The sequence below is a fragment of the Hippoglossus stenolepis genome, chromosome 13 (assembly GCF_022539355.2).
Source record: "Hippoglossus stenolepis isolate QCI-W04-F060 chromosome 13, HSTE1.2, whole genome shotgun sequence".
NCBI classification, from domain to species: Eukaryota; Metazoa; Chordata; class Actinopteri; order Pleuronectiformes; family Pleuronectidae; genus Hippoglossus; species Hippoglossus stenolepis.
The window spans coordinates 14589791-14616923 of record NC_061495.1 but is presented as its reverse complement, the minus strand read 5'-3'; the positions used below and the strand labels follow the sequence as shown (position 1 = coordinate 14616923).

Here is a 27133-nt window from a genome sequence, read left to right as displayed (position 1 = left end):
CGATGAGTCATCTTGCGATCGTTGCAGTCATACTTGTTTCCACGTTGTCCGTATTCTTGGCCACGTTAAAGATTGAGCGTCGGGAGTCCACCAGCAATCTGTAGTAGCCAGCAGTCAAACAAGCCAGATTCATTGCATCAACAGACTCCATTAAGAGAGTGATGGGCTGTGGAAAAGGCAGATGACAATGAGTGCAAACTAATGGGAGAGTGAGTTGATAGAGTTGATAATGTCTACTGAACAGACTTGGTATTGTTTGTGCAAAATCCATAGAAAATGTTCACAAAGAGCGAGGGGAATAAGGTTTGTTAACCTTTACATCCAGGACATGTAGATCCACTCTAACCCTGTGGTCATCTTCCGTATACATCTCAATGCGATTCACATGACTGAAATCCGCCAGAAGAGCCACCAGGTTTGTTTTGGTGTTAATCACATGACTGATACCGTACTTGGGCCCCACCAGCAATGTCACTTCTGTGTGCTTCTCGCCTTGCTGTGAACAAAACAGCGAGAGAAGGTCAGTGCTCACATCCCTTTCTGCATGAAAATTAACAGCAGTGACCTGAACTTTTTTTGTTTTTGTTTCACACACTCGCTGCACACTGCAAGATGGTTTGACTCACAATTAGTGTCGATTTAAACACCCGTCCTCCATACAGCCTCAAGTCACTGAGATACTTCAGATAATGGACCTTTGCCTGCAAGGCAGTCAGCTGGAAAAAATAAAAGGCGTAGGAAAAGATACAAGATGAAATCATTTAAAACAGCCATTCACAGCAGAAACATCCAACTGAGTTAATGTTATTTGTTCAAGCCACCACTCAGCACTGTTATTTTTGAAATTCCATCCTCCACTAGGTGGTGGTCAAGAGTCCTTTCAAGTCAAATGTGGTGCAGGGCAAACAGAGTGCTGGATGGATCGTGTGAGATACACATAAAGACTTTACCTTTTTGCCAGGCGGCACCAGGTTCTGGTTGGTTTTGAGGATGTGAGTGAGCGCTTTTTTGATGTTCTTCTCTTTCATGCTCGACAGCACCGCAGGAGGCAGGAACAACGCCAAACCCCACTCCTTTCTGCAGACGCACAATTCGAAAATATTAAATAAGGTTCACATTGAAAAACAGTCAAGTCATCATTTTGACTGGCGATTGATTCTGTTCTCCTACAGGTGGTCTATTGATCAACTGGCAGGCTACAATCAGAATTATTAACCAGCCAGCAGGGATGTACCTTTTGGCATTGCAGCAGAACAATACATCAAGAGCATTATGCTGATATTGAATAACAGCATTCTGGATGAGTTCCCACAGCAGGAAAAAGACGTTACAAACAAAATGTCTCTGTAGATAGGAGACATAAGACTGAGTCCAACTTGAGCTTGAAGTGTGAAATTCATCCACTTACTCTATATACTTCAGGGAAACTTTCTGGGACTGCTTGGTATTGATGGTTAGAATGTACATTTGCAGGGCAGCCAGTCGGAGGGCCGTGTCGTATTTCAGCTCTGACCCAAATCTCTCCAATACCACATCATTACAGCTCTAGAGGAGCCAGAGAGAGAGAGAGAGAGAGCAGGCAGAGGTTACATACAAAACAACGCCACACCGACAACAACCATGTGTTTACTGAGGCTATTGACTTAATATTCACCTGAACGTAGAGGTACTCAAATGCGACCCCATCTCTCCTCAGCAGCTCCAGAGGATCCTTTGGGACGAATGTGATTCGAAAAAAACACTTCATCTTGTGGGACCCTGGCCTCTGTGTCACCTGGAGTACGAGTCGAAGATAAGGAGGGTGTTATTAGTCATGGAGTGTGTGTCCGCGAAATGTTTATTCACAAGTTCTTACATATCTTTCAATTTCCTTATTATAATTACTATTATTACAATTATTCGAATGAACAGGGTTGAAGTGGACCCAAAGGACCTTTAGAATAAAGACTTAGTGACTTTATTGAGGATCTAAGTAAAAAAGCCACAAAAAACAGGGACATTGGATTACATGTTCATTTGATGTGTATGTTAAATATGAAACTGGAGCCAGAAGTTACCTTCAAGTACCATTAAAGATCACGGCAAATACAATTTGTTTATTTAGTTTGAAACACATTGTGCCACTTCTTTAGCCTAAAAGTACAGCTTCAAATAATTTCTGTTGGTACACTGACTTCTAATTGGGAGAACTGAGTCTCTTTCTTTTATTCTCTGTGCTTTGAATGCCTGTATCATCTAACTTTGGTGAGTGGGTATGGCAGGTGAATCTACTGGAATCATGCCCAGCAAGTTAATTAGTATTGCTGCAGTGTAGATAAGAGTCTAATAAAACCAGCCTTTAAACTTTTTATAAATTTATTCACCAAGAAAACTCTAAATTGATAGCTTGTTTGTTTTTGCGACAACTCTTCCCGAAGTATATGCCATCGTCACAGTGAGGTCGGCACTACCTTCAATAAATTAATTTCCTTTATTTATGTATATAAAAAAACATTATATTGCTATGACTTGCAGCCTGAAAGAATGAATTACCACTTGTGGCTGCAGAGAGCGCTGTTCCTCAGCTAAAGTTACAGTGTGTCGCTTTAATCCATTCAAACCCCAAATTGTTTTCTTGGCTGTTAGCATTGTCTCCCCTGGAGTTTATGCACTTATGCTATGCTACTAGCTAAGATAATATATTATGCCTTAATCTGTTTAATCAACAGACAATTAAAAGGAAATTACTGAATACTTGGCAAGAATGTAAACAATAATTTGTCAAAAGCATGCCAAAAAAGTCAATGCGACTTCGTTCATATACTGAACTGTACAGTACAGGACAGTTGGAATCCATCCATCCACTCATCCATCCAGAGCCCTTATCCTGTGAAGGTCGCAGGAGCTGGAGCCAATCCCAGCGCGAGAGGCAGGATACACCCTGGACAGATTGCCAGCGAATTGTAGGGCCAACATTTAGAGACAAACAACTATTCACATCCACATTCACACAAAATCTCCAATTAAACTAACCCCGCTCTGCATGCCACGGCCTGTTGGAGGAAGCCAGAGAAACCCCACACAGACATGGGGACAACATGCAAACTCCACACTTACAGGCCCCAGTCATCAGGTATAAAACCAGAACCCTCTTGATGTGAGGCTGCAGCGCTAACCACAGCATCACCGGGCAATACCCAGTGGCATAAGACAAATACTTGATTATACGATAGAGTCTCACCTGAATTAGCATCTCCTGCTCATGCAGGAGCATGAGTTTGCTGGCAGATCCATCAGCTCTGTGCTCCAGCATCAGAGAGAAGTGCTCAATGCTCTTTATGGATAGCTTTTCTTGCAGGGTCAAGATGACGTCCTTTCACATGGATGAAGTCATTGTTAATACAACATGAGAACCATGCAGCCTGCTCAGCTAACAGCCATAGCCGTGAGTCATTCTCACGACTGAACACACACAACAACGAGAACCTTCTTGAACATTCAATTAGATTTTAAACTGCAGTGGAGAAAAGAGGGAAATGCAAATAACCACGTGAAAGCTCCCTGCTCCAGTTTACTGTGATTTAGCTGCATTCTGTTTGGTTCTGAAGGCCACAGTGAAGAGAGGAGTTTAAACTTTATAATGCACAGAGCAGCTGTGAATAACATTCAACATTTAAACTGAACATCACTTCCGATTGTGCAGCAGCATTTCACCGCTAAGCAGGGTCCCCTCGAGCACCTACCTTAATGGATGTGTTGCTGTCAAATCTAAATGATTTAGTCTGCCCATTCTCCAGGTACACCTTCAGAACATTTGGCATAAAAAGAAGGGAGTTGTCCTTCACCGTTTCCTGAGGATGAAATGAGAATAATTTGATCAACAAATCTCTTTCTTGCCGAAGGTTGTTTACATACAGCAGATAAAATGCATCAGGACATGAAAATATCAGCAATAACAAGATTTGCAAAGAAGTGATTGCACATTCAAATATATAGATATACGGCGATTGATGATTAAAAGATAATTACGGGAACGAAAAGATTGCTACCATTACCATACGTAAGGTTCAAGACCACAGACAAGATGACTAGCGTAGCTCAGCTTATCGTAAAGACCGGGAACAGGGGGAAACAGTTAGCTCCAAAACCAACACAATCCACCTCTAAGGCTCATTAAATAATGTGCTGTATTTCACAATCATGACCAAACTCTGAATATGAATTATATATTTTCATGATTAGCAACTACTATTTTTTTTAAATGTTTGGACAGAGCCGGCTAGCTTACTGGTTCCTACTTTTGTGCTAAGCTAACCATCTCCAACATAGCTAACTTATAACCAATTCTCTAAATGTTCATGGGACTTGTTTCGGTTTGTTTTATTCAATTTCATCTGCACAACATTTTTCTGAGCTTATTGTAGAGAGAGAAACATAATGATGCATCCTCCTTGATGATCACTGCTGCTGTCATCATTTCAGAGGGTATGATCGCCTGATGGTTTCCTTCCCATCTGAGAAAGGCAAGCAAGCTTTCTGAAAAAGCAACTTCTCAGAAATCGAATCTATCTGTGACACATCCAAAAATTGGGGAAGCTCTCTGTCGAAGGTTCCTCCTTTTTTTTTTTTACTTTCAATCGTACCCACATGCGCTAGCTGATGAAAATGGAAATGAAGAAGAAATGCCTTTTTTTTTCTTCTTTGTTTTATCTTAGATAGTGAATATATCTACAAAACTCTTTTGACTTGTTCTGTGCTGTAAGAGTTGTAGTCTGCTGTTGTTGTGTCTTGTGCAGAACCTTGATATGCACAGTATGAATCTGTGTCCAACGTGACTTACCGGGACCTGGCCATTGATGATGACCTCTTCGGCGAAGCGCACTTTAACGGGATTAGTCTTTAACTTGGCCTTTTTGGCTGCGCTGATGAATGCCGATTTTGGTGACTTTTGGAGGGAAAGCAGAAAAATAGACAAAAAAGGAAACAGAGATTTAAAGGACAATCCGCCCTTTCAGAGATGAGTCATGTATTTGTTTCATCGCCCCACACAAAGTCAAGGACATTTCCCTCTTGAAACATGACGACGGCCCATTTCTCCACTCTGCACTGATGTGATTAGAGTGGCACTATGTATCGGCATGTGAGAGAGAACGCCCTCACTGCTGCCGTTTCTTTGAGCCTGCAAAGAAACACCTGGTGAATGGCCATAATTACCTGATGGATTATAATTCCTCCTTGGTCCTCTGGGTATTATGGAATATTACACTCATTTTTTCCTGTTTCTTTTTAGCTGCTTATAAAGAGACTCACCGTGATGAGAGTCTATACTGACACATACAACATGCTTATATGAAATGTCATCAATCAATCAATTTAATAACATTAGATTTTTAGTGTTAGGAAATGTTGCATGATATAAAATATTATAATTACTGTCTCGCTGGTTCCCTGCCAGTGTTGTTTTCTGCGAGCACACACTCACGCCTTGGTCTATTTTTGGAGGGAATTCAAGCATAATTCAATTTCCACTGACTTATTACGTGACTGTAAACAAAGGCCGATTATATGCTCCTGGTGCAGTTCGCTCACCACCATCTGGTGCTCCCTGACCTTAGTAAATGTGGATGTGTCAGGTTTATCTGAGGTTTTGCGAAGATCGGACATGAGAAAGACTGCAGTGGATTTGGATTCCCTTTGAGTTTGCCTGGGTCTGACACGCAGCTACGGCATTACTGGTACAGTGCCAGCACAAACATATGGCACGGTTAAAGATTTGCTTTCAAACAGTCACCGAAAAACAAATAATCACACCAAACAGCCTAATGTAATGTACTCGATTTGATTCATAGAGGATGGGGAAACTTACTGGGTACGGCTGAACAACGGTCAACAATATGGACTCCTTGCAACTCCTGCAGAAATGAATAAATAAATAAATATAGGATTAATTATTAATGAAGGATGAAAACAATGAAATAATAATACCGTGGTTAAGGTCAATCAAATTAAGAAATGTTGTAGTTGCCCTGGGATCAGTTATGGTTTCTGAGACATCACGGTGGAGGAGGAACACTGTGTCCCGGTGGCGCTCCGGGCTGCCTAGTGCAGAGTTTTACTGCGGCGACAGAGCTCAGTCAGGGCCACAGGAGCTGTGAGGGAGTGTCCACGTGAGCACTTCTACCTGTTGTAATCTGCAGTTTACACCCGGGTGCACAGTTCGCACGAGGACCAAAGCGCTCAGAGCCAGCCACTCAGCTGTTTCAGTGACATTAATCTAATGAGACGCATGAGAAAACATCAGCACCAGCGTGCAGTTAAACGGCAGTCATTTGAGCAGGTGGCTGCAATAATGTGCCATATTTATTCAGTTGAAATATTTGGTTTAATGAAGCTTGATAAATACAAATAAAAAACTAAATAAACTAGTTGTGGTTTTTTTCTTAATCTGGATAGAAAGTGAACAGTACAACATGTCCTTAAACTGTGAGAAAATATATTTGATTTATGCGGCAGTGACTCCCTCTGCTGCCGGCATTAGGCTGGAACAGGAAACACCCCCCCACTACATGTTCTACCTTTTATACAGAACAGTGAGGTAGAATGAAGGCACAATGCTAATAGTTTTGACACTATACTAAATCGCCAAAACTTGTATTTATACTACAACCAACTGTAAGCCCTTTGAACACAAACATATAGCCTCCATTTAAGATAAACCAACTTGCTGCTCCAGTATTTAGGGCAAGTATTTTGTATTTGTAAATATTTAGATCATTTTGTAGAGACCTGCTTTTACTTTGACATTAAAGGGTCAGTTTTCTGTTGAGCAGTGTCAAAACGCACAATAAATCTACTCTGATTTAATGGTGTGAGACAATAAAAGTTGAGAAACTTCCCAAAAAGGGGGAATATAAACTGTGTCCAAGTTCAGGGGCCGACTCCTGTGGAGGCTGGATTTGAGGGCCGATTGTGACACAATTAGCCCTCAAAAATGCGTCCCTTCGTGCCCGAGCAACGAAGCCTTCGATGTGTGGATCCCTAAGTTTAAGGCTTCACTCATCTCAAGAACTAACGATACACAAAATACAAAAACCATGGGGTATTAAAACGTTCTTGTAGTTTTGCACTGCAGCTCTTGTTGCTAGGTGACCGTGGTGAGGGCGGCACAAGCTGGTGAAGCCGATCAAGAAAATCCTCCATAGACCATACTCTTATTTCGGGTTCTGCCTTCGCGGTCCACGCAGCCCACAAAGGCCCGCCTTCTTCGTGGGCCACAGGTCCTCCAAAGAATGGGGCCCCTGAATTGGGACACAGCTATCGAGTTACCAACAACAGCTTTAACAGCAGACAAATGGCACCTCACCTTAGGGTGTCGTCATACCTGACAAGGTCAATAACCCTCTCTCTGGGCGCAGAACTGACCGGCTCATCATTAATCATGATGATCTCGTCCCCTGGGATCAGCTTTCCTTCCGATGGACCCCCTGCCAACGCACACCAAACAAGAATTAAGTGCTACAAACCTTGCACAGTCATACCATTTCTCTTGATTTTCTTGGTTTCCTGTCTCGTCGCTCAAGGCTGGAATTAAAGCTTAATCATTCGGTGCTGTTTAAACCGATGAATCATCAAAGTAAACTACAGCCGGTGTGGGTTTCCTCTTTTCCTTTCTAGGAAGGTTTCATCTTCTTTGGGGAATACGCTGATAAAGTCGAGGGATCTACTGCGTCACTGCTACTGTATATTAGAGCTCCTTGTATGGGGCTGGTTTACTTTACCTGGTGTGACTGAGCGTACCACCACAGGTTTCTCACTGCCTGCCACAAAACCAAAGCCCAGCACTGGGTCCCGTCGCATCTCCACCTTCCGGGGAGCTGGTGGCACAAACTTGTCTCCGTCCAGACGAATCTCCTCCAGGGAGCTGCTGTGGGAGAAGTGGCTGTGGGAATGATAAAAAAAGATGCTGTTTTCACCATCATGTTTGGTTGCTTTAGTTTTATTGAAAAGTACTTAAGTTGTTTGTGTGGAGTAGTAGTAAATAATACTACTTGGGGAACTGTTGGGTTTCTCCATAAATTTTAAGGTCTCAACCCTAATATGTTATGATTTGTCTCTTAAAATTGAACTGAATGGAAAACCATTTATTTTAGTCCACTCATTTTTTGACATGGATTTTGTGAAGCACTTTGTCTTGTTTAGATAAGTGCCATACAAATAAAGTTATATTATATATTAAATTGTTGACAGTGTTTCAGGAGAAGCATAAATGTAAACTGTTATATATTAAACTGGATTACCCTTCAGTTAGCTGATTGGTCGATTTGTTAATCACCTTTCCTTGGTGTTTTATATAAGGAATATAAGTGTAAAGTGTAAAGACAGGATGCCAGAGTCTAAAAATGAGGAAGTGCAGTGCTGCAAGAATAGATCACGGGGGCGACAGCAATCAAGCTCCAATGTTTGTATTCTCACATTGTTTATATCCACTGTGAGCTTCACTGAGCGAACTCAATGTACTGCGTAGTACTCATACTGTAATGTGTTACACATGGCACATGCCACACTAATGAAGATACAGAATTTTAAATTAGGAGCATCATGCAGTTGAAATCTCCCAACTCCATGAGATTGAATTTTTCTGTCTCGGAGATCATTTGCTGGCTTCAAATAAAAATTCCACAGTTTTAACCTTTAAACTTCGGTTCCTCTGATCAGCGGATTTTTTTTCGTCTCAAGTTAAAAATATGAGCACAAACTGTAAGTCGCTTCCACATTTCCTGTAATCAGAGTTTTAACAGTGCTCCTCCCTCCTTTCTGCCTGGCTGCAGAAGCAGCACCAGCAGCAGCTCTGTATGGTGCCAACAATGTTGGTTAATTAAAGCTGTGGGCAGACTGTGTAATTCACAGTTATTCTTGACACATGTGCTATTCACCGCTAAATACTTACAATTAATCTTTCACGGCACAAAGACACAGCGAGATCTGTCAATCGCAGTCCCGATACCATGAGAAGAAAAAAAAAAGCAACACAGAGCACGACAAGATGTTCAAAGCGAAGTGACTGTCAACTGATATTTTGGGGTATTCAACAATTATTCTCCAGAGCTAAAAAACATGAACTGTGATCTGTCTTTAGGATGCAGCAGTGAACTAGAAATTAACCTAATATATGTCTTTCACTCCCATTCACCTTTACCTAAAAGAATAAAAGACAAGACAAGATGTCTTAAGCTATCATTTTACATAAATCCCACAGTGCTCTTTGTCAAGGAAAACAAAAATGCAGCCGTGCACATACACAAGCTTACTCACAAAACAATTATGAAAAAGCTCCCTTGTGTACAGTAAAGAATATTATTAGTGTTGTAAATTAAATCCTGTGCAAAATCTGAACCGGCACACAGAGGCTGGCAGGGGCAGCCAATCTTGTTTTTTTCTTTTTAATGATAATAAAAGAAATGATGCAAAAGTAATGTGCTACAGATTCAATTAAAATGATAGACAACAGCCTAATGTAATGCCTTACTTCATGAGTATTATGCAGTGGCTATAATGTATTCACAATAAAGATTCTATCCTGTTTTCAATTATAAATGACATAGCTCCAAGTCTTACTACACGTCTTCTCTCTTTCCTGTAGTGGAGTGAGGCTGTCTTTGCTTGATATGTATATTAATAAAAAAAATGTCAAAGTAGTCTTTTGTTGAAAACCAAAAATATCCTTATGTGATGCAGTCAACCATTATTTCTTCCTCTGCAAATATGAAAAGCAAAACATTTGTGCCTACTGCACTTGTGTTGTCGTCAGTAAACACAGCCTTTAAAATGGCTACCAGGCAGCCAAAGGCAAAACTCATTAATCTTACAGTGAGATTCTCTCAGATGTTTTTCAGTCACAAACTCTACTCTGCAACAACTGTACGACATTTACCCCAATGACTTACTGTGTCCTCAAAACAGCGATTTAACTGTGGACCAAGCAGAGCAGAAGGTAGTTGTGATGAAAGATAGGAGAGGAAGTCACCTAACAGAATAAGAGTGGCAGTTTTTCAGTGAGCACTCATAATGGTATGTGCAAAGTAAAAAGACCATAAAAAGAAGGAAGTAACCTAAAATAATGAGCTGCATTAATCTCCCTGTACCAGATTTAAACGAGGTTTTCCGAGAAGGAAATGAGTTCATGTTTACTTTCCTGAGGAGACTTATTTAACAAGTTTGACCACACAAAACCACAATCACCCTAAATGTACAATGTGTCATTATGTATTGATGTTTTTGTCATTAAAGCTGCAGGTTTCATATTCTACCTTTCATATACTTTCGTTCACTGTACTGTCATTACTCTTCTGAAGTTTGACCCCTTGGAGCTGAATTTCACCATTTCTCTTCTTGTGTCAGACTTGTGGACTCCACTGTATATAAGTTCAGAGTTTCAAACACTTCTGAATACCTGATATCGTTAACTTGTACCATTAGGAAACAATAATGCAGATAATCCCACCTGACACAGGATGGAAGGTTGGTCTGTTAGTTATGTGACCCCATGTTTCTGGCAATTGCATGTAGAAGGTGGATGTGACACATTTCAACCAAATCCAGTGAAAAATAATCAGGCTACGAGGCTTAGAATAAACATAAAAGGGGCTGGATGTCTGTGCAACATGTTCTCAAGATAATCAGCATGGGACAGTGCAAACAGGAAGCCAAAATATAATGTTTTTCAATTGGTGCACTGACTAATTTGCCAGATATTGTTTATTTTGGTTGAAGAAACAACCAGACCGTTTTACAAATGCATTAAATAAAATGAGATCAATAATTATTTACACACTGATGCCTCCTTACATAAGAATCAAACATCTCTTATCTTTTATTGTCTTCCCTTATTTCTTTCAAAAAATCTTTGTTCTATTGCCAGTGATCATCTTTCTCCCCTCAAAAATAAAACATGGAATCTGTTTCATTTTGGTTCCAAACATTTTTTTGATTTTCACACATAATTCTACAAACTGTCAACTCCTTAAATCTCCGAGGGCCACATCTAGTTTTGATTTGTGTGTCAGTTTTGTCTCTTAAAAAACAAACTAAACAGATTGTGCACAAATCACAACCATATGGACCTGTGCATGCAGGAAGAGTGCTGTCTCCTACCCTGCATGGCCACCTGCTAAACATGGCAAGATTCCCATTATGCAGAGAGCCATGCATCTAATGGCCGCCTAATAATACCCATTAGCTGCTAGGGTAGCTCCTCAAGGCTGTATACAGAAATCACGAGCCACATTGTGTTATACAGTTTTAAAAAAGGAGAAGTGAAAAGAAATACTGGTCAAATTTTCATCCCTCTTGTCTTACACTGGAGTGGGTTTATTTCTGAAAATAATATCAGCTTACTCTTCTCAAGGGATGCTTTGCAGTGTTTATTCCATCGATACTGGGTATGGACTGCTAAATGTACTGTTGCACTTCTTACGTCAACCGTCTGAATTTGGCCCATGAATAAATCAGATGAGGGTCAAAGCTTGTCGGCATTATTCGATGTGCAGGCAGTTCAGGAAGTTCCAGGGACGCAGAATATTATGCAAAAGCTGGTGTGGGCTTGTATGTACAGCATGTAATGCTCCAGTTAGCCACAAGCATAAAAACACGTCAGTCAGTAACTATCTGCGTTGCTTAAAGCTAAACGTCACATGATGCCCAAGTGAGTTCTTAATTATGTAATGAAATGCTTTCATATATGGCTGGTGGTGATTTTCTGGGAACATAAGAAAGATGAGTGGGCGGGAGAAGGCAAATGCTCTTGTCAGTGTGGACGTACTTGTTGGATCGTATCAGCAAACATACCAGTAGAAAATACTCTTTAGCATTCATGCTGAGGGGGGTTGTATTTTTCTTTCTTCTTTTGTTGAAACATGATGGAATCACAGTCAGTTCTTAATGGCATATGTTTGCTGTATTACTCCATATTTAGAGGTGCTTGGCTGTTGTTAATTTACCTAAATGCAAATCTAGCTTTTATTGAAGTTATTTTAATTTATGATGGAGCCATGGTTCACTTTACAGCTTAATGTACTGTGAAAACAAACTGCACTCATGCACATGTCTTCACAATGAGTTGATTTAACACCACATCTCTGTTAGACCTGGTATTTTTCTGATATTATTGATCCACTCGGTTACACACTCCTGCAGTATACTGTTATAGCGCTCCATAGTCTCTCATAACCAAACTATCTCCACACTGCGCTATGTCAGGGTTGGACAATCGTCCTCATTGAACCAATCACAGTCATCCTGGCCAATGCTAATTAATGTGGCAGGGGGGCTTGTGTCGGTAATATGTTGGTTCTCGGGGAGGCGATCGAAAATGACCAATAAAAACTTGCCATTTTCAACAAGTAGTGTGCTAGCGCAGAGGTTGATGTGTTTCCTTTAGCAAAAGAGAATTTGAACACAGCAAAAGGCCGAATGGGAGGTGAATGCTACGTGACGTGCGATCAATCATATGATAAAGGACCAGGGTGTACGATTTTGTGACATCTAGTGTTCAGGGAGCAGATTGTAACCAACTGATTAACCTTCCCTTACCGAGAGTGTAGGGGGAATCAGTGGTGGCCTTCAGGCAAACAAATGCCCTCTCTGGAGTAAGTGTTTGTTTTGTCCATTCAGGGCTATTGCCTGACAGGTCAGTGGGCTCCCTCTGGCTCATTCTAAGGTAGCAGAACCCCCATGCCTGTTAGATTCAGGTGAATATATACAAATGAAGACAAAATCCGGAATTTTATACATCCAATGTCTGACTTAAATCCTACACACTGGTCCTTTAAATGTTCTGTCTCACAATGTTAATTTTGAATGCCTACTACTGCTTTATTCATGTGCTCCTGTCACGCTGACTAGACATGTGTTTCACTGAGAAATACAACAATTTGCTGTCACCACCCGGGACACTTTGGAGATTCAGATGGTCCCTGACAGTCACAGGAACCGACGTTTGATTATTCATGAGCCTTTCTCAAAATTATAGAGCTAAATCTGGAGCCAAAACATCCTCCATGATCTGCCTGCCTCACGCAGACACAGTGTGCATCCAGCACTTCCACCGCTCCTTACTTCTTATATAACTCCTCTGACATCACGACTCTCATGTTGTAACCCATGTGTGAAAAGTGCTCACCTTCGATTCCGTATATCGCGCAGAGTGACTGATTTTTTTCACATTTTCAACATGCATCTTGAACAGAACACAGCCGTGCAGTGGTACATGTTAGATTCTATCCTAATGGATATCAGTGAGAGGAAGAAACGATCTAGTGGACACACGAGAGGAGATCAAATGTGCAAGACGGAATCTAGTATGCACAGTGTTTCATAAAGGCAGCAATATTATTTCTGATCTAGTTTGGATGCACATTGCACATCCAAGGTAAGCCCAGCTGAATCAACACAACAGATGAAACGAGCAAACACTCACTTGTTACATCAGGACATGTGCGCACAAACATATCAAGAAGCAGCAGAGAGTTTCCTTTTTACCTGCCAGTGCAAATATCCAGAAGTGCCAATTACCAAGGCTCAATTACACTGATAACACCGAGCCAGCATCCTCGGTGGAACGCGCTGCCTCCCAGATCAAAACAAGTCCCTGCTCAGGTGGATTTCTTCTTTCGGCAGCAGACACGCACATACACTCAAAAGCTCTTCTTCTGCATTTGGTACAGACTGCATGAGGAGTATTGTGTGTGTGTGAGAGTGTGAGGGAGGGAGAGAGAGACAGAGTGAGAGTAGGCAGGGGCAGAGTGTGCGCAGCAGCGGAGAGAGAACAGAGAATCAGTATTCTGAATGCACAGATGGAGACAGTGTGGAGGCAGTGACGTGGCTGGAATAATCACGGGTTGGCAAAGCGTCTTAAACATCTGGGACAGAGTAAGACCCCCCCCTCGGTCTCTTTAAACACAGGGCACTTACTTGATGTAGCAGTCACGCCCCTCTCTATTGGAGCCCATGTCCCATCCATTGGGGGGTCCCTGTGAAGCACTCCAGGTCCCTGAAGGGGGCGGCCAGCCTGAGGATCTGGTCCTGTGGCTGCACAGGAAGAAAAGGGGAGAGAAGTAAAGTCGTCATTCGTGGTTTCATTCAAACCTACTTGCATAATGACCGCTGCATTATCGAGCTCCAAGAGAACATCAGTTAATCCAACTGCAAAGGGAGTTCAAAATAATCTTAATTTTAAAGGTATTCAAATCGTAATAGAAATAAATGAGTCGTGGGCTCATGTGAGGGGATTGAACCCAAGTGATAAGAGAATGCCTGATTCCTGCGGGATGAACAATGTCCCATAGCCGCAGTTCACTCAGTGAATACAAATCAAATTAATTACGTAAGCCAGACACACTGGCGGAGTTGTCATGCCTCACTCTTGTGCTTTGATAGGCATGAAATTGGTTTTATTTCTAGATGTCAGCATATTATTTATAAAAGAAGCCTGGAGGAATTCTCTTTATAAAGACGCCCTTTGATTTGCTCAACGCCAAGATGATTCGATAAAGTTTATCAGGGAACACAACCGGCTACGGCCAAACACCAGGCACGTTAACAGTTCTATTGTGAAGAGCCTGTGGAAAACCTCAATTCTCAGCTGATTTTCAGATTTTGCCGACAAAACCCAACCACGTCCTGCGCCACAAGTTGCCAGGTATTCAGGGAGAACTGTAATTGGTTAAAATGTTTTCATCAGTCTTGTTTTTCATCTGCGCCCCTCTTCCTTGTCTCCCCTTTATCTCTGTCTTTGTGTCTGCACACTGGTGATGCTATGAAAGCGGTGGCAGTAAGTTATGTCACTTCAAAGGCTTGTCTGCCGTGTAACACGGCTCTTCGCATTCATTATTCAAAGCCCCTCTTTCTTTGCCTCTAAATGTTTCCCCAGTCACTGTACTGCTGATAATAAATTGTGTGCGGCTGCAGCGTGCATGTATCTGTGCGAGAGCGTGCGTCCTGGTGTGGGTGTGTCTGTGAGCATGCCTGTCACGTGCCCTTTTCATGAGATATGAATAAAATATTGCCGGCTCATCAACGCGCAATATACGAGCTATAGGAGAAGGGTTACGCAATGCTTTAAAGCCAAAGTGCAAAACAAAATCATGCAACTGGGAACTACAGTACAGCTCTGACATCACATAAACTAATTAACTATATGTGCCACTTAGTGCATTAAATCATAATTCACGGATGGACAAGTACTACAGCTGATAATTGTCTTATTTCTTTTGTGCTCTAGATTTTGAAATTGGACACACAGGAAGCGATTTGATGTCTAACCCAGTACCGCGCTGTGTTTGGGGGGATATTAGTGTTTCCACATGGATATGGATTTATCTGACCCACAGTACATTAGCTGGGAGCAGGCCCTCCATGGTGTATATTTAGAACACATTTCCTGCAGCTCAAATGATGTGTGTGGGCACAACTGGATGCTGTTTGACACTTTTGGAGCCATGTTCCCCTCATCGATGGGTCCCGCCGTACCCTCTAATTTCAGATTCTGGGATTGACCCTGCCGCCGTGTTAACACAATCGTGCGTTTGATGTCACGGGTTTAGTCGTCGAATGTAATATGAAGAAAGGTCATCGACAGTAGCATTTCAATTATATCTTATATTTTTGCAGGATTACACCTTAAGCTCTGCAATGTTTGACATTTCTCTAAAGGTCCACAACACAGTCAAATGTTTTGTACTTACAGTTCCAGGTGCTTTGCCTTTAGCATATTTCTCTGAGCTCATAAACTGTTCCTCAAAATCCATTTTCTGCGTCTCAGCCGCAACGTCTCCGTATTAACAGCACAGTTCTGGACACTGTGATCTTTGATTTCTTTTGTCGGCAGGCGGCAGGTACATTATGCCATTGAGTTGCCGCACTCCCGCTGAACAGAGAGGCTGAAAAGTTTCACTCCGCTGGTGGACAGTGAAACTGATCCTCCTCAGCCAGCATTAATAAGTGATGGCCGCGCAGTCACATCGGACTAAGTAATTGAGCGCCAAGTGGGCAAGCCATGCTGCACAATTCATGAACAGGTTATCCAAGAGTCAGAGCGAGGACAATTAGAACAAGAAGCTGCAAGCAAAGTGTAGGTTCCTGAAGAAAACCTCGCAGGACAAATTGCCCCAAAAGTACAAAATGCATCTCGACTTTTTTTGTATTTGGCACATTTCTTCGGATGGTGCTTATTTTATAATTCAGTAGGATTCAAAAACTACTCTTTCAAAGGCAATGACAACAAAAAGGAAAAGCAAAAAAGGATTCACAGCTCATAAAAATAACAATAGCATCAATATTTTACAATAACAATGAGGCTTCGCTACGGCAACTAAATTCAGCATACTCTAAATTTGAAGGTTTTCAACAGTATCTTGGTTTTGTGCATCTATGCCGATATCTTCATTTGGATGAACAGCATCAGTAACCTGTCTGCCAAGTTCATCTTGAACTTTAACATGATGTGAGTGTTATTGTGCCGTCTGACACACGGGATAAGATCACTTATCAGTCCTTCATAAAAGTTGCATGGACAATGTGATCCTTGCTTTATCACGGTGGTTCACTTTCGCTTTCATCCCTCTGAATACAGGCAGGTTTGTGAAGAAGCACCTTGGTGAGTCACGAAGGCTGAAATGCGAAATTCAGGGAGTCACGCTGCATTATAGACAAGCCAAGGCCGAGAAGAGCACATTCCAACACAGACACTCAAGTTAGTGTGAATAATTTACACAACCTCCATGAGGCTGGGCTACATGAAACCGTGCTGCGGCGCCCCGTGCCTGCCATTGTGAATGTCAACGATTTCCACTTGATGGCAAACTTTTACCAACATTTATGTGCTGATTACCAGATGACCAATCATTTTCCTTATTGGTTGTTATGACTTGACCAGCATGCATTGGCTGAGTATCCCCACGTCCAGAGACAAATACTCAGCTTTTTTGTTAACATATGCCATCATGAATGAAACATCGCTTTACTCTTGACAGTCGTGTGTGTGATTTCATATGAATCCAGTCCCGTACAGGATCTACTAACAAGCTAATATCTCATCTTTCAACATTCTACACAGTTTCTGTTGCATGAATACACACAATGTCACACGCTTCATACAATCACACTGTCACAATTACATTACTGGCAGTCCATCCATCCATTAGCTATACCGCTTAACCTTCTGAGGGTCATGGCGGGGAGCTGGAGCCAATCCCAGCTGACATTGGGTGAGAGGCGGGGTACACCCTCGACGGGTTGGCAGTGTATTACCGGGCAGGAACATAGAGACAGCGCGACTGGTTTAAATACATTTAAGACATTATTTTTTTATTTATTTCCTTGTTTGACGGAGTGAAATCTATGACTCGAGATGCACGGTGAAGACGCCGTGACACTACTTCCTCTGTGCTCTTGAATTAAAGCGCGACATTTATGACGAGATAGACCGCTAATGTAATTCTGTTTGGATATGAAATCTGTGGAGACGCAGCAGATGAGATGACCATCTCCTGGGAGGAGGCAGGGGAGCGGAGCAGTGGCACAGACAGAGAGGAACCTCTCTGATTAAAGGCCGTCTTCCTCCGCTCCTCTTTCAGACTGTCTCCATCCTGCTGAGGATACAAACGTGCCCCTTTAAGAAAACGTCTGCCCTCTCCTTGACTTCCCTCAACCACCACCTTGGCTCAAATGCTGCGGTCAGTATGGCAGCACGATTCTCCAATCTTGTCCGTACTTGCATTTATATTGTGTCTCCAATTTATATGCCACTGTTAATGTGAAGCTGACCTTGTAGTTACACATAATCTCTCTGTTGTTTTGTGACTTGAAGAGAAGTTTTATACACTTCACATTGTGTTTATGCATCTTCGGAGAAGAAAACGTCTCCGCATGGAAGAAACCACATTCATATGAAGCTAACAATGATGACATAACATCAACACAACCAAATCACGCAGCCAGAGGTGTCTAGAATGTGTGCTTTGCCCCATTTACTGGCATCATGCTGTGATATTGAACATCTCTACACTCACTACTGTCTGTTTCCCCCATTGCAACTGAATATTGTATTTCTGTGTTTGTCTTTGAAAGCACTGATATTGTTGCTATGGGCAACCACACTATTCCTGAGCAGCTCTGTGGTGCCTCTGTATAGAAAGGTTTTTGGTTAGTTAATCTTCTCTGGGTGGAAGAAAAACAGCATCTGGGAAACAGCCCACCCACCTTGATCCTCCTGCTATTTTACAGTAAGTAAGCATCTGAGTCTCTGGTTTACCTGTTAAAAAGCAATACGCCACCATTTTGCATTAGGGCCACTCCTTGATATAGGCTTTATTTTATCCTGCAACAATAACTAATCAGAAACCTGAGGTGCATGACTGCATACATGCGTCCTACGTTTCTCATTTGACCACATGTATGACTTTGCTTGTTTTATTAATAGTTTTATATCCAGCTGCAGAAAAACAGACATTGTGTGTTTTCATTATTATTTCATTATTACATGGCATCAGGCCTCCCTTGCTCCACAGTACTCTCGTTAACCAAATATAGTGATAAACTAACCCCTTGGGCAGTGAACCAGAGTTGGATTATCCTGCACCTCATTGTGTGACACTGCTTTTATGCTAAAAGCCTCTAAAGGACAGAGCAAAATAAATGGTTGCCCGAGAACTCAACCACCAGCCAGCTGGCTCGCGCATCTGACCCTGAGCCATTTCTGATCCACTCTTCCCTGAGAGCCGCTGCTGATTTGAATGGCTAACTATGACATATCTTTTGCTCTTTGCATACTCTGATGAACATTTAGGCTAATCAATTTGTGTCCAGACCAGTGATTTCCTGTGCAAAAAGTTTGCCGTCAAAACATGTCAAACAACGGTTCCCATAATGGATTTAGGAACAACACACACACACACACACACACACTAACATGCAAAGCTTGGGGTGAACAAAGCCAACAAGCAGCAGCAGAAACTGTTCCTCCATGTTAATCAAGGTCAGGAAAAAATCAGCATCACAAAAAAAAACGTTTATGTGAATAAAAACATGAATATTAGTGCGACAAAAACTGCTTTATCAACATACAATAACAAAAGTTACACCTTTTTTTAATGCATGCACTATAAGCATGATAAGCTGTCACCTGCACACACATTCCAGCGACCCCACGGAATCAGGCGATCACTGTGATCGAGTGATAATTGACACTTTCTACATAAATAGTTGACATCCATGTTCGTTATCGCCACAGCCGACAAACCATTTGCAGCACCCACAGGATGCATGAGAAGTGTAGCGGCGCTTCGTAAGAAAGTTCTGCACATATACATATACATTAAGACAACTTTGGTCAAACGGCTCAAACTTTCTCTTCAGGATGCAAGAAGACATGGAGGGCGAGGGTTAGTTATCCCTCAGCAAAGGAACATCGAGAGTGAAAACCCTGGGTGGATTTAAATTAAACCACAACCGAATAAAATGAAAGCGAGAGCATGCTCCTGTTTCTGAAAGCAGACACATGTGGGGGCGTCTGGAGGCAGGAGGAAGAAAAGAATGAGGGGGACTGTTGCTTTGCTTGTAGATCTCTACAGTGGGTTTCTCTGAAAAACATTTTTTTCAGAGAAACCTTATAGCGAAACAGCCTCCTGCTGACTTTAATACGCGCTGGCAGTTGAGAGGGAGAAAATGAAAAATAGAAAAAGCCACAGTAGCAGTGGTAGCTCATAATTGGGGGAAAGCATTGTGTGGTGTTATTAACAGTGACAGGATGCAGTGACGTCGGCGGTCCACTGGGAGCTGCATCATAAATGCTGCCGTGAAGGGAGCCTAACTGGAAAACATCCTTTCATCTGATAGAAAAATCCCAGCTACCAACCTTGTATCTTATAAAAAACATAATGTCCCAAATGCACCCGAATGCAATACTACTAAAGCTTCATTAAACTGCAGACTATTTTAGTTTTGATGAGATTTTTCAGCTCAGCAAAAAAATAAACAGTCAGTAGATGATTCATAAATGGAATGAAACGCACCAACTGGGCATGTTGGTGACTCATCCAGTATCTGATTTAATATTTCCCTCTTATGATCACGTGTTTCCAACACCAGTGGTCTGTCGTGTCCCTGAAGGTGCCAAATCCCCCAGGAGGATTACAGTCCACTGGGGCAGATCAGCTCAATCTAGCAGACCCATGGGTGCGTAAGGTGAGGTGCCTGCCCTGGCAATGAATGAATTCCTCTGGACTTGGAGTTTAATGTGGTACACATCACACGCACAACTTTATAAAAAAAAACAGCAACTCTTAAAAACAGCAACTGCATTTTTAATTGTCTTACATTCTAAATATGAAAATGAAAACTGCATTGTATTTATCAATTTATCAATTTAATGTTTTCTATATTCAAAAAACTAAATTTGAATTGTTCCCCCTGCTTCTAAGTTCCTCCTCCTCCTGCTCTGGCCACATGTGAACTTGAACACTCATAATATGAGCGATAACATTATTTATTCATGTTAAGACGATTATGTACTAAAATGTGAGAACCCGGGGGCCCTTTAACTGATGTGATTTATAATCTGAAACAACTATAGGTTTTCATGGTGTTTAAATATGCGTTGGTTTCATGACATTACAAAACACGTAATGCAACAAACCATACCCACTGTCTGCAGAATAAGGGATTGATGAACTTACTGGAGATACAGTTTAGATACGTGAACCGCATCCGCTTCTGCATCCACCCCCACCTCTATCCACCACACTTGCTCATTCACTTCACATCATACATGACTGCACAACTTGCTCTCTTGAGCAATCCATAACTCCTGTGTCATTCTCCGAATGGTGCCTCGGAACATACGAGGCACCAGCTCCTGGAGAGCGAGCGGCCACATCCACAGACAGGCACACACGCAGCAGCATCCGTCGGACTCACCCTGACAGCTTTGGCATCTTCACAAAGCTGAACACATCCATGTGTGCTGCAGACTGCAGTCAGAGCTACAAATTCACCATGTACTTCACTCCGGCTCCATTGTCCCACACTGTCTTTTGCATCAGGGAATAAATAATTCAGGGGAAAAAAGTGGAGCTTCCACAAGTCAGGTGGAGAGATTAGTCCTGTTGTCTGGGCTTCTGCATGGCTGAGTGATTGCTTGTCCTCGCCTCAACAGCGCAAATCCACAGCCCATGGAAAAGGATCTGGCAGCGCAGCTTCCCCTCGGTTACATCCTTCAAAGCATGCCTCTGTTAGCTGTGTTAAGCCACCTTCATTTAATTTCCATCACGGTGGAATGATGTGCGGGAGCCGCACAGTAACAACAGCTTTGGAGACAGGCAGAGAGAGCCAGAGCGAGGGGCAGAGGCAGGGAGGGAGGGACAGGGGTGGCAATGGTGGTGGGAGATGAGCGTGGAGGGGAGAGGAATGTGCAAAGATGTGTGTGTGTGTGTGTGTGTGTGTGTGTGTGTGTGTGTGTGTGTGTGTGTGTGTGTGTGTGTGTGTGTGTGTGGTGTGTGTGTGTGTGTGTCGTAGGAAGGGCCACGGGAATTGCTGCTAAGGGATGCAGCCAGCTTCCAAGAATTCCCCAGAGGATGGTCTCATCAATCCTCGGCCATGTGTTACCAGAAAGCAGTGAAGGGTTGAGAATGATAAAGAGACTAAATGACAGAGTCACACTGTGGAGCAGGAGCAACAGAGGAGACAGGAGGACCCAACGTGCCCCCTCCCCAGCTGAGGTCTCCACCTCACAGCTGCACAGCTGCACATTAGGATGCCCATACTGTAAACTGCATTTGTTTCGACCTTTCAAAACACTTCAGCTGCTAAATTCTTACCCTCAATGGGGCAATTCACGAGAGGTCTCTAAACATTTTAACAAAACCACCCAACCCCCGAACAAACACGGAGCTGATGATACGGTGATTTTAAAGGACATCAGAATACACAGAAATGGGTTTGTGAGATTAATCGAAGGTGAGGGCTGTTGTGATGTAGTCGGCTGCATACTAACAGATGCTCCCAGCATCTCATTTGCTCTGTGTTATTTCTTTAGATTGAAATACATCTCCATAAATTTTCATATCTTAGATGTAGGGCCATTTCAGTGTGTGTGTGTGTGTGTTTTTTTTCCATTTTGTGTCAGGGTTTCAAATGCTGATAAATAAGCAGGAGGGATCTAATTTTCTAAGATAACTCCGGCAGCATCACATTCTGTCCCCGTCTCCAGATGAAGAATCACCACGCGTCTTTTATCCCAAAGAGGAAGCACCACCATTCATAAATCAAACGCCACAGATGAGGCACCTCTGTCGAACACCACCAAGCGACAATTAGCTTCGTCTCAGAACCGAGGAGGTTTGATATCTCTGCGAGTGGCTTTGATGAAAGGAAGTTCTCACAGGAAAGCAGACACGTTTTTCTGTTATCCTGATCTGTGACGTGCCTTATGAACGTATTCTTCAAAAGGCATCTGCTCCACTTCATCAACTGGGTGTTTGAATACTGCTATTTACTGTGATAATGATAATAATTTTAGCCCAGACAGTCAATAAACTGTGGAAATTGCAGAAACATAACACTCTGCTTGTTCAGGTATTTTGCAATAAAGTCAAAATTTAACAATTTTAAGGGTTAAATGGAGATAATCCCCTATCTAGTTATATTCAGGCTGAATCCCTCCTGGGAGCTTGACAGAATAACAAACTGACCGATCGATAAACACTGTCAGATAGCAATGAATAAATAAACAAACAATGGATACGCAGAATACAAATACTAGTTGAGGAGATTTCGAGCCTCAATTTGCAAACTACTTCAGCAGTCGAGTAGCAGCCATCCTGTATTTAAATGCCACAACTTGTAACGCTCTGCAGGGTGATTCAATGTGCCTTTGCTGAGAGTGATACACGCAGTAAAGAATGTTGTCACATCCACTCAGGGTCAGGCTCAGATTTGTTTGCTGCCATTGAAGATGGGACCGGATGGGTAAAAAGGTGAACAAGGCTGATCTGTCCTGACAGATTTGAATTTGTTCCAAAAAAAATGTGTGAGAGCCCAATTGTCTTAAAAAATACGGTCGTTATATTAATCACATTCTGAAACACATCAGAATATGAACAACATAAGACATGAGGGCTGCTCTGTGAGCGCTGAGAGCGTGTCCGACAGTTTGCTTCAAACGCAGCCACGGTGGCCTGTGATGGGAGGATTGAGAGACTCAGCGTATTTTGGACAGTAATGTTTGTCCAGTTGGGCTTGCGGCCCAGAGGCCAACATGAGTGGCAAAGCATATTAGGGTCAGACAGAAGCGCGATCTAAGGAGACTATGGTCGAGGCTTTGACCGATAAAACCCAGCTGCCCTGCTGATCCCCAACTCTCCTCTCCCTGAGTCCCTTTTTAAAAGAGCTGATTTCAGTCCTTCTGGCCCACTTGGCCACTTAAAAGCCAGTGGTGCTTAAATTCTGCAAGCCCTGCCTTTGGGTCACGTTGTTTTGCCTTTAGAAGCTAAAAAAAGGACAGCATAACTAAAACCATGGAGCACAACCTTGCTACGTAGCATTCAAAGGAGTCACTCTGCATGAATAGCTAACCATGCAAGATAGCAAGGGCATAAATGTAGCAACTGAAAACATCATTACACCAGGTTTTCTAAGGAACTGTGCATGGAGTGTGGTGGCAGTGTTCAGCCACACGGCAAAGGAGCTTCTAGGTTCGAATTCCTGTGTGCTCCCTGTATTTCTGTGGGTTTTCTCTGGGTAAGATTTGGATGTTGGAATGTGAGCATGAAAAGTTGTTTGTCTCTATATGTCGCTACACCGGTGACCTGTCCAGGGTGTACCCCACCTCTTGCCTAGTGTGAGATGGGATTTGCTCCAGCCCCACCACCACCCTCAAAAAGATGAGCGTATAGAACATGGATGGATGCATTGATGGATGGACGTCCATAGAGTGTAACTGTGGAATCCTGCTTTCATGTGATGTTATACTGCAGTTTGCATTATAAACCCCTCCATGCAGCACAGTGACGTGACTCGTAGCTTTTACTACCCTCTGATCCCAACTTAGTATAAGTGGCCTCTGGACATCATCCACATGTGTGTGTGTGTCAGTGGTCACGATGGCCCCCAGAGACCACACTTAACCGTCTCACGCACAGCGCTGGGTTTGTTAAGGGGTGTTTGTCAACACGTATCTGCCTATGAGCCACGTCAGAACCTCAACTTTTCCCAATCTGTTGCGGCACTAATTATGCCCGTACCGCAGCTGATTTACTCAGTGAATTAAACCGCTTTAAGGAGGAAGTTTAAAGATCTGAGTGGTGTTTTTTTTCCATGAATATTCAATGGTCTGAATAATTGGGATGGGAAGTCAAGTGTTCTGTGGCTGAGTTATGCAAGTCTTTGAAACGATTATGGATTTGGTTTGCTACTTTCACCACACCTGCTGATGAAGTTTAAAGTAATACTGAGACTCCGTGGCCTATTCTGAGTGTGTGTGTGGCAACTTAATGAGGATACTGTCAAGATACTCCACACCCACTGGTTCTGTGTGTGCTGGTAATTATATGTCCTCGTATGTGTCATTGGCAGGTCATCCAAGCATCTATCCATCTATCCATCCATCCATCCATCCATCTTCCACATCTGCTCATACTGTTCAGGGTCGCTGCAGGCTGAAACCTTTCCCAGTATGCATTGGGCAATTGGACAAGTATAGACATTTACCAATCTGTCACATACATGTGTGAATATTCTATATCCTTCTTAAAGGTCCAGTGTGTAAGATCTAGGTGAAAGTGATCTACTGGCAGAAAGTGAATATAAAATAATCCTAGTGATGATTTCATCAAATTGTACGAATTATTGTGTTCTTTACCCTAGAATGGGCCCTTTTATATTTAAATACTTTATATTTACATCAGGAGTAGGTCCTCTCTACAGAGGCCACCATGTTTTTTACAGTAGCCCTAACTGGACAAACTAAACACCTTTTGAGTTTTATAACAGCTGAAGGCTGCCACAGGTTATTTTTCATGTTTGGAAGGGGAGGGTGAGCTGAAGAGTATTCAGCTGCCACATGCAACTTCACCACTAGATGTCACTAAATTCTACACACTGAACCTTTAATGCAAAATCTGTGTACCAATGGAATACGCCCACATATTGGCCCTTTTCACAGCAACCATTTTGACTTGCCGTCAAAGGAAAATTAATAGAGCTCTAATCAATATTTTAACATCAATCTGTCTAATGTGTTTACGAAAACATTGTTATAATTGGAAAGGGGTTACTCATAGCCTTGGACTTTCAGAGTCTGCAGCTCTCTTGCAGCTTAACACAGCTTCATTGTGAGTTTCAGCTCATTGGCGAGTTGTCGCTTCTTAAAGTGTCGTTTTCAGCCAGAGCAGGTGGCTGTTTTCCACAAAAAGCTCTGAAAACCCACTGCACCCTTCACACTTGCAGATTAGACACAGTTGGCGTCTAGCAGGTGAACATAGTGGAGCTAAAGAGCCAGATGTTTCCATTAGGAGTTGGTAGAGACCCAAAACAGAGATAACAGAGAACTTGCATTCAACAGGTGGCCAGTAACACCCGTGGCTTCAAATAATAATAACGTTTGCTAACAACTTCACCATAATAACTTTAAAGTGAGGATATGTCATTGATGTCTGCAACTTTTTCCAGTGCCACCAATTGACAAAAAAAAATCAGTTATTGCAGATTTAAGTACCCTAATAAACCAAGCCAGTGAGCAAGTACACACAATACCTGAACCCTTGAACTGACATCTATATGGACATCGACTTATTACAGTTACTGCTTTGCTCTTCAATGACCTTTCAAAATCTGGCTCTAAATCAAAAGGCTATAGATGTTTTAATACATCGAGCATCTACAATATAATCATTAGCCTTGCAACACTGATGTTTTTGTGTAAAAATGCTGGTTTCAGTGAGATACTCCTCCTCAGTTCCTCTGAAAGATGGAAACACCGGTTATTTTTAAATAGCTTTCAATTCAAGGGAAAACCTCACCAATGCCACAGAAACATACAATACATCATTACTGTTAGTCAGCGATCAAGAACACGTTAGGTAACCCATGACCTTCAGTCAGAAACAATCCACATAGCAACAAAAGCACAATGCAAACAAATTCTCAAAAGCATTAATCGAGTCAATAATTAATTCTTATTTGACGTGAAAAGCAAAGGTCTTTGCACAATAACTACCGCGCTCATCCTTCGAGATATGACAGTTGTGTAATCAGTAATCAGCCCTGTCTGAATGTTAATACAAGCACAGAGCACCGGAGCACAGCACACTACTCACTGAATGACAGTGAAGACGCCAAGTTCATTGTCATCTGGGTCCATAGCCGATGACAATTCTTTAATGCAGCACTTGTTTCTGTGTTTCCCTGTCCAGGCCTCTCAAGCCTCTTTCAGTGATGTGTGCTCGCGTCCTTTTCTCCTGACTCCAAACTTTCTCCCCTGCTTGATTTGGACTTTCCATATAGGCAACTGAGCTTGTCTGACTCAGGCATTCAGTTATGATTACATACAGTGTCTAAGTGAGTGGCCAGTGCCCCGGGGGAGGAGACTGAGCTTGTCGCTTCTGCCTCAGTAATGAAACAACATCACATTCCGGGCCAGTGCATCAGAAAACACAGAGGGATCAATGCTGAACAGCTGGACTCCAATAGGTTGCTGTGCTCGTTAAGGCCGCCTCAATGAGCAATGATACAAAAATAGCATTGCATTAAATTCACCTGCATGTTGTGTTTTCATAGTTCAACTCTGTTCCACTGGTCATAGCAGGAGAGTCGAGAGTTTCCAGTTCAGGCAATGGCAGAGTTTTTTTCCCCTTTTCTTTTTGATGGTATTATTTACAACCTTTCTGCACACGACCAAATCACGGTATCTCAAATATGAATCTGATTCCTGTATGAGTCATTTGGAAATGGCATGTGTTTTATCATCCATGAGAGCTTAAAAAATTAAGCTTCAGCCGTAATCCAAACTCTATCGCTATCTGCCAACTGTCACCCTTAACGGATCCAAACCTAAGCTCTATATAAACCATGGAATTAGACCTAAATGTTATACAGTTGCATCAGG

General features: G+C 42.3%; 1 protein-coding gene across 5 annotated transcripts in view; it reads right to left on the bottom strand.

Annotated features, from left to right (window-relative positions):
* Positions 1–26561, bottom strand: part of frmpd4 (FERM and PDZ domain containing 4) — a 32061-nt gene extending 5500 nt beyond the window's left edge. Inside the window, exons 1-14 of one of the 5 annotated variants that reach the window (XM_035175600.2) lie at positions 26346–26561; positions 13948–14064; positions 7758–7918; positions 7343–7463; positions 5846–5891; positions 4820–4924; positions 3723–3830; positions 3221–3352; positions 1655–1774; positions 1409–1545; positions 951–1077; positions 627–716; positions 314–496; positions 34–166 (exon numbers count right to left, since the gene is read on the bottom strand). In XM_035175600.2, coding sequence (XP_035031491.1) covers positions 34–166; positions 314–496; positions 627–716; positions 951–1077; positions 1409–1545; positions 1655–1774; positions 3221–3352; positions 3723–3830; positions 4820–4924; positions 5846–5891; positions 7343–7463; positions 7758–7918; positions 13948–14064; positions 26346–26389 — 1624 coding nt within the window. In that variant the 5' untranslated portion in view covers positions 26390–26561. Of the gene's footprint in view, positions 1–33; positions 167–313; positions 497–626; positions 717–950; positions 1078–1408; positions 1546–1654; positions 1775–3220; positions 3353–3722; positions 3831–4819; positions 4925–5845; positions 5892–7342; positions 7464–7757; positions 7919–13515; positions 13802–13947; positions 14065–20949; positions 21427–26345 lie in introns of those variants that run through there. The other 4 variants (XM_035175602.2, XM_035175601.2, XM_035175603.2 and 1 more) reach the window with 4 other exon arrangements.
* Between the last annotated feature and the right edge of the window lie 572 nt (positions 26562–27133).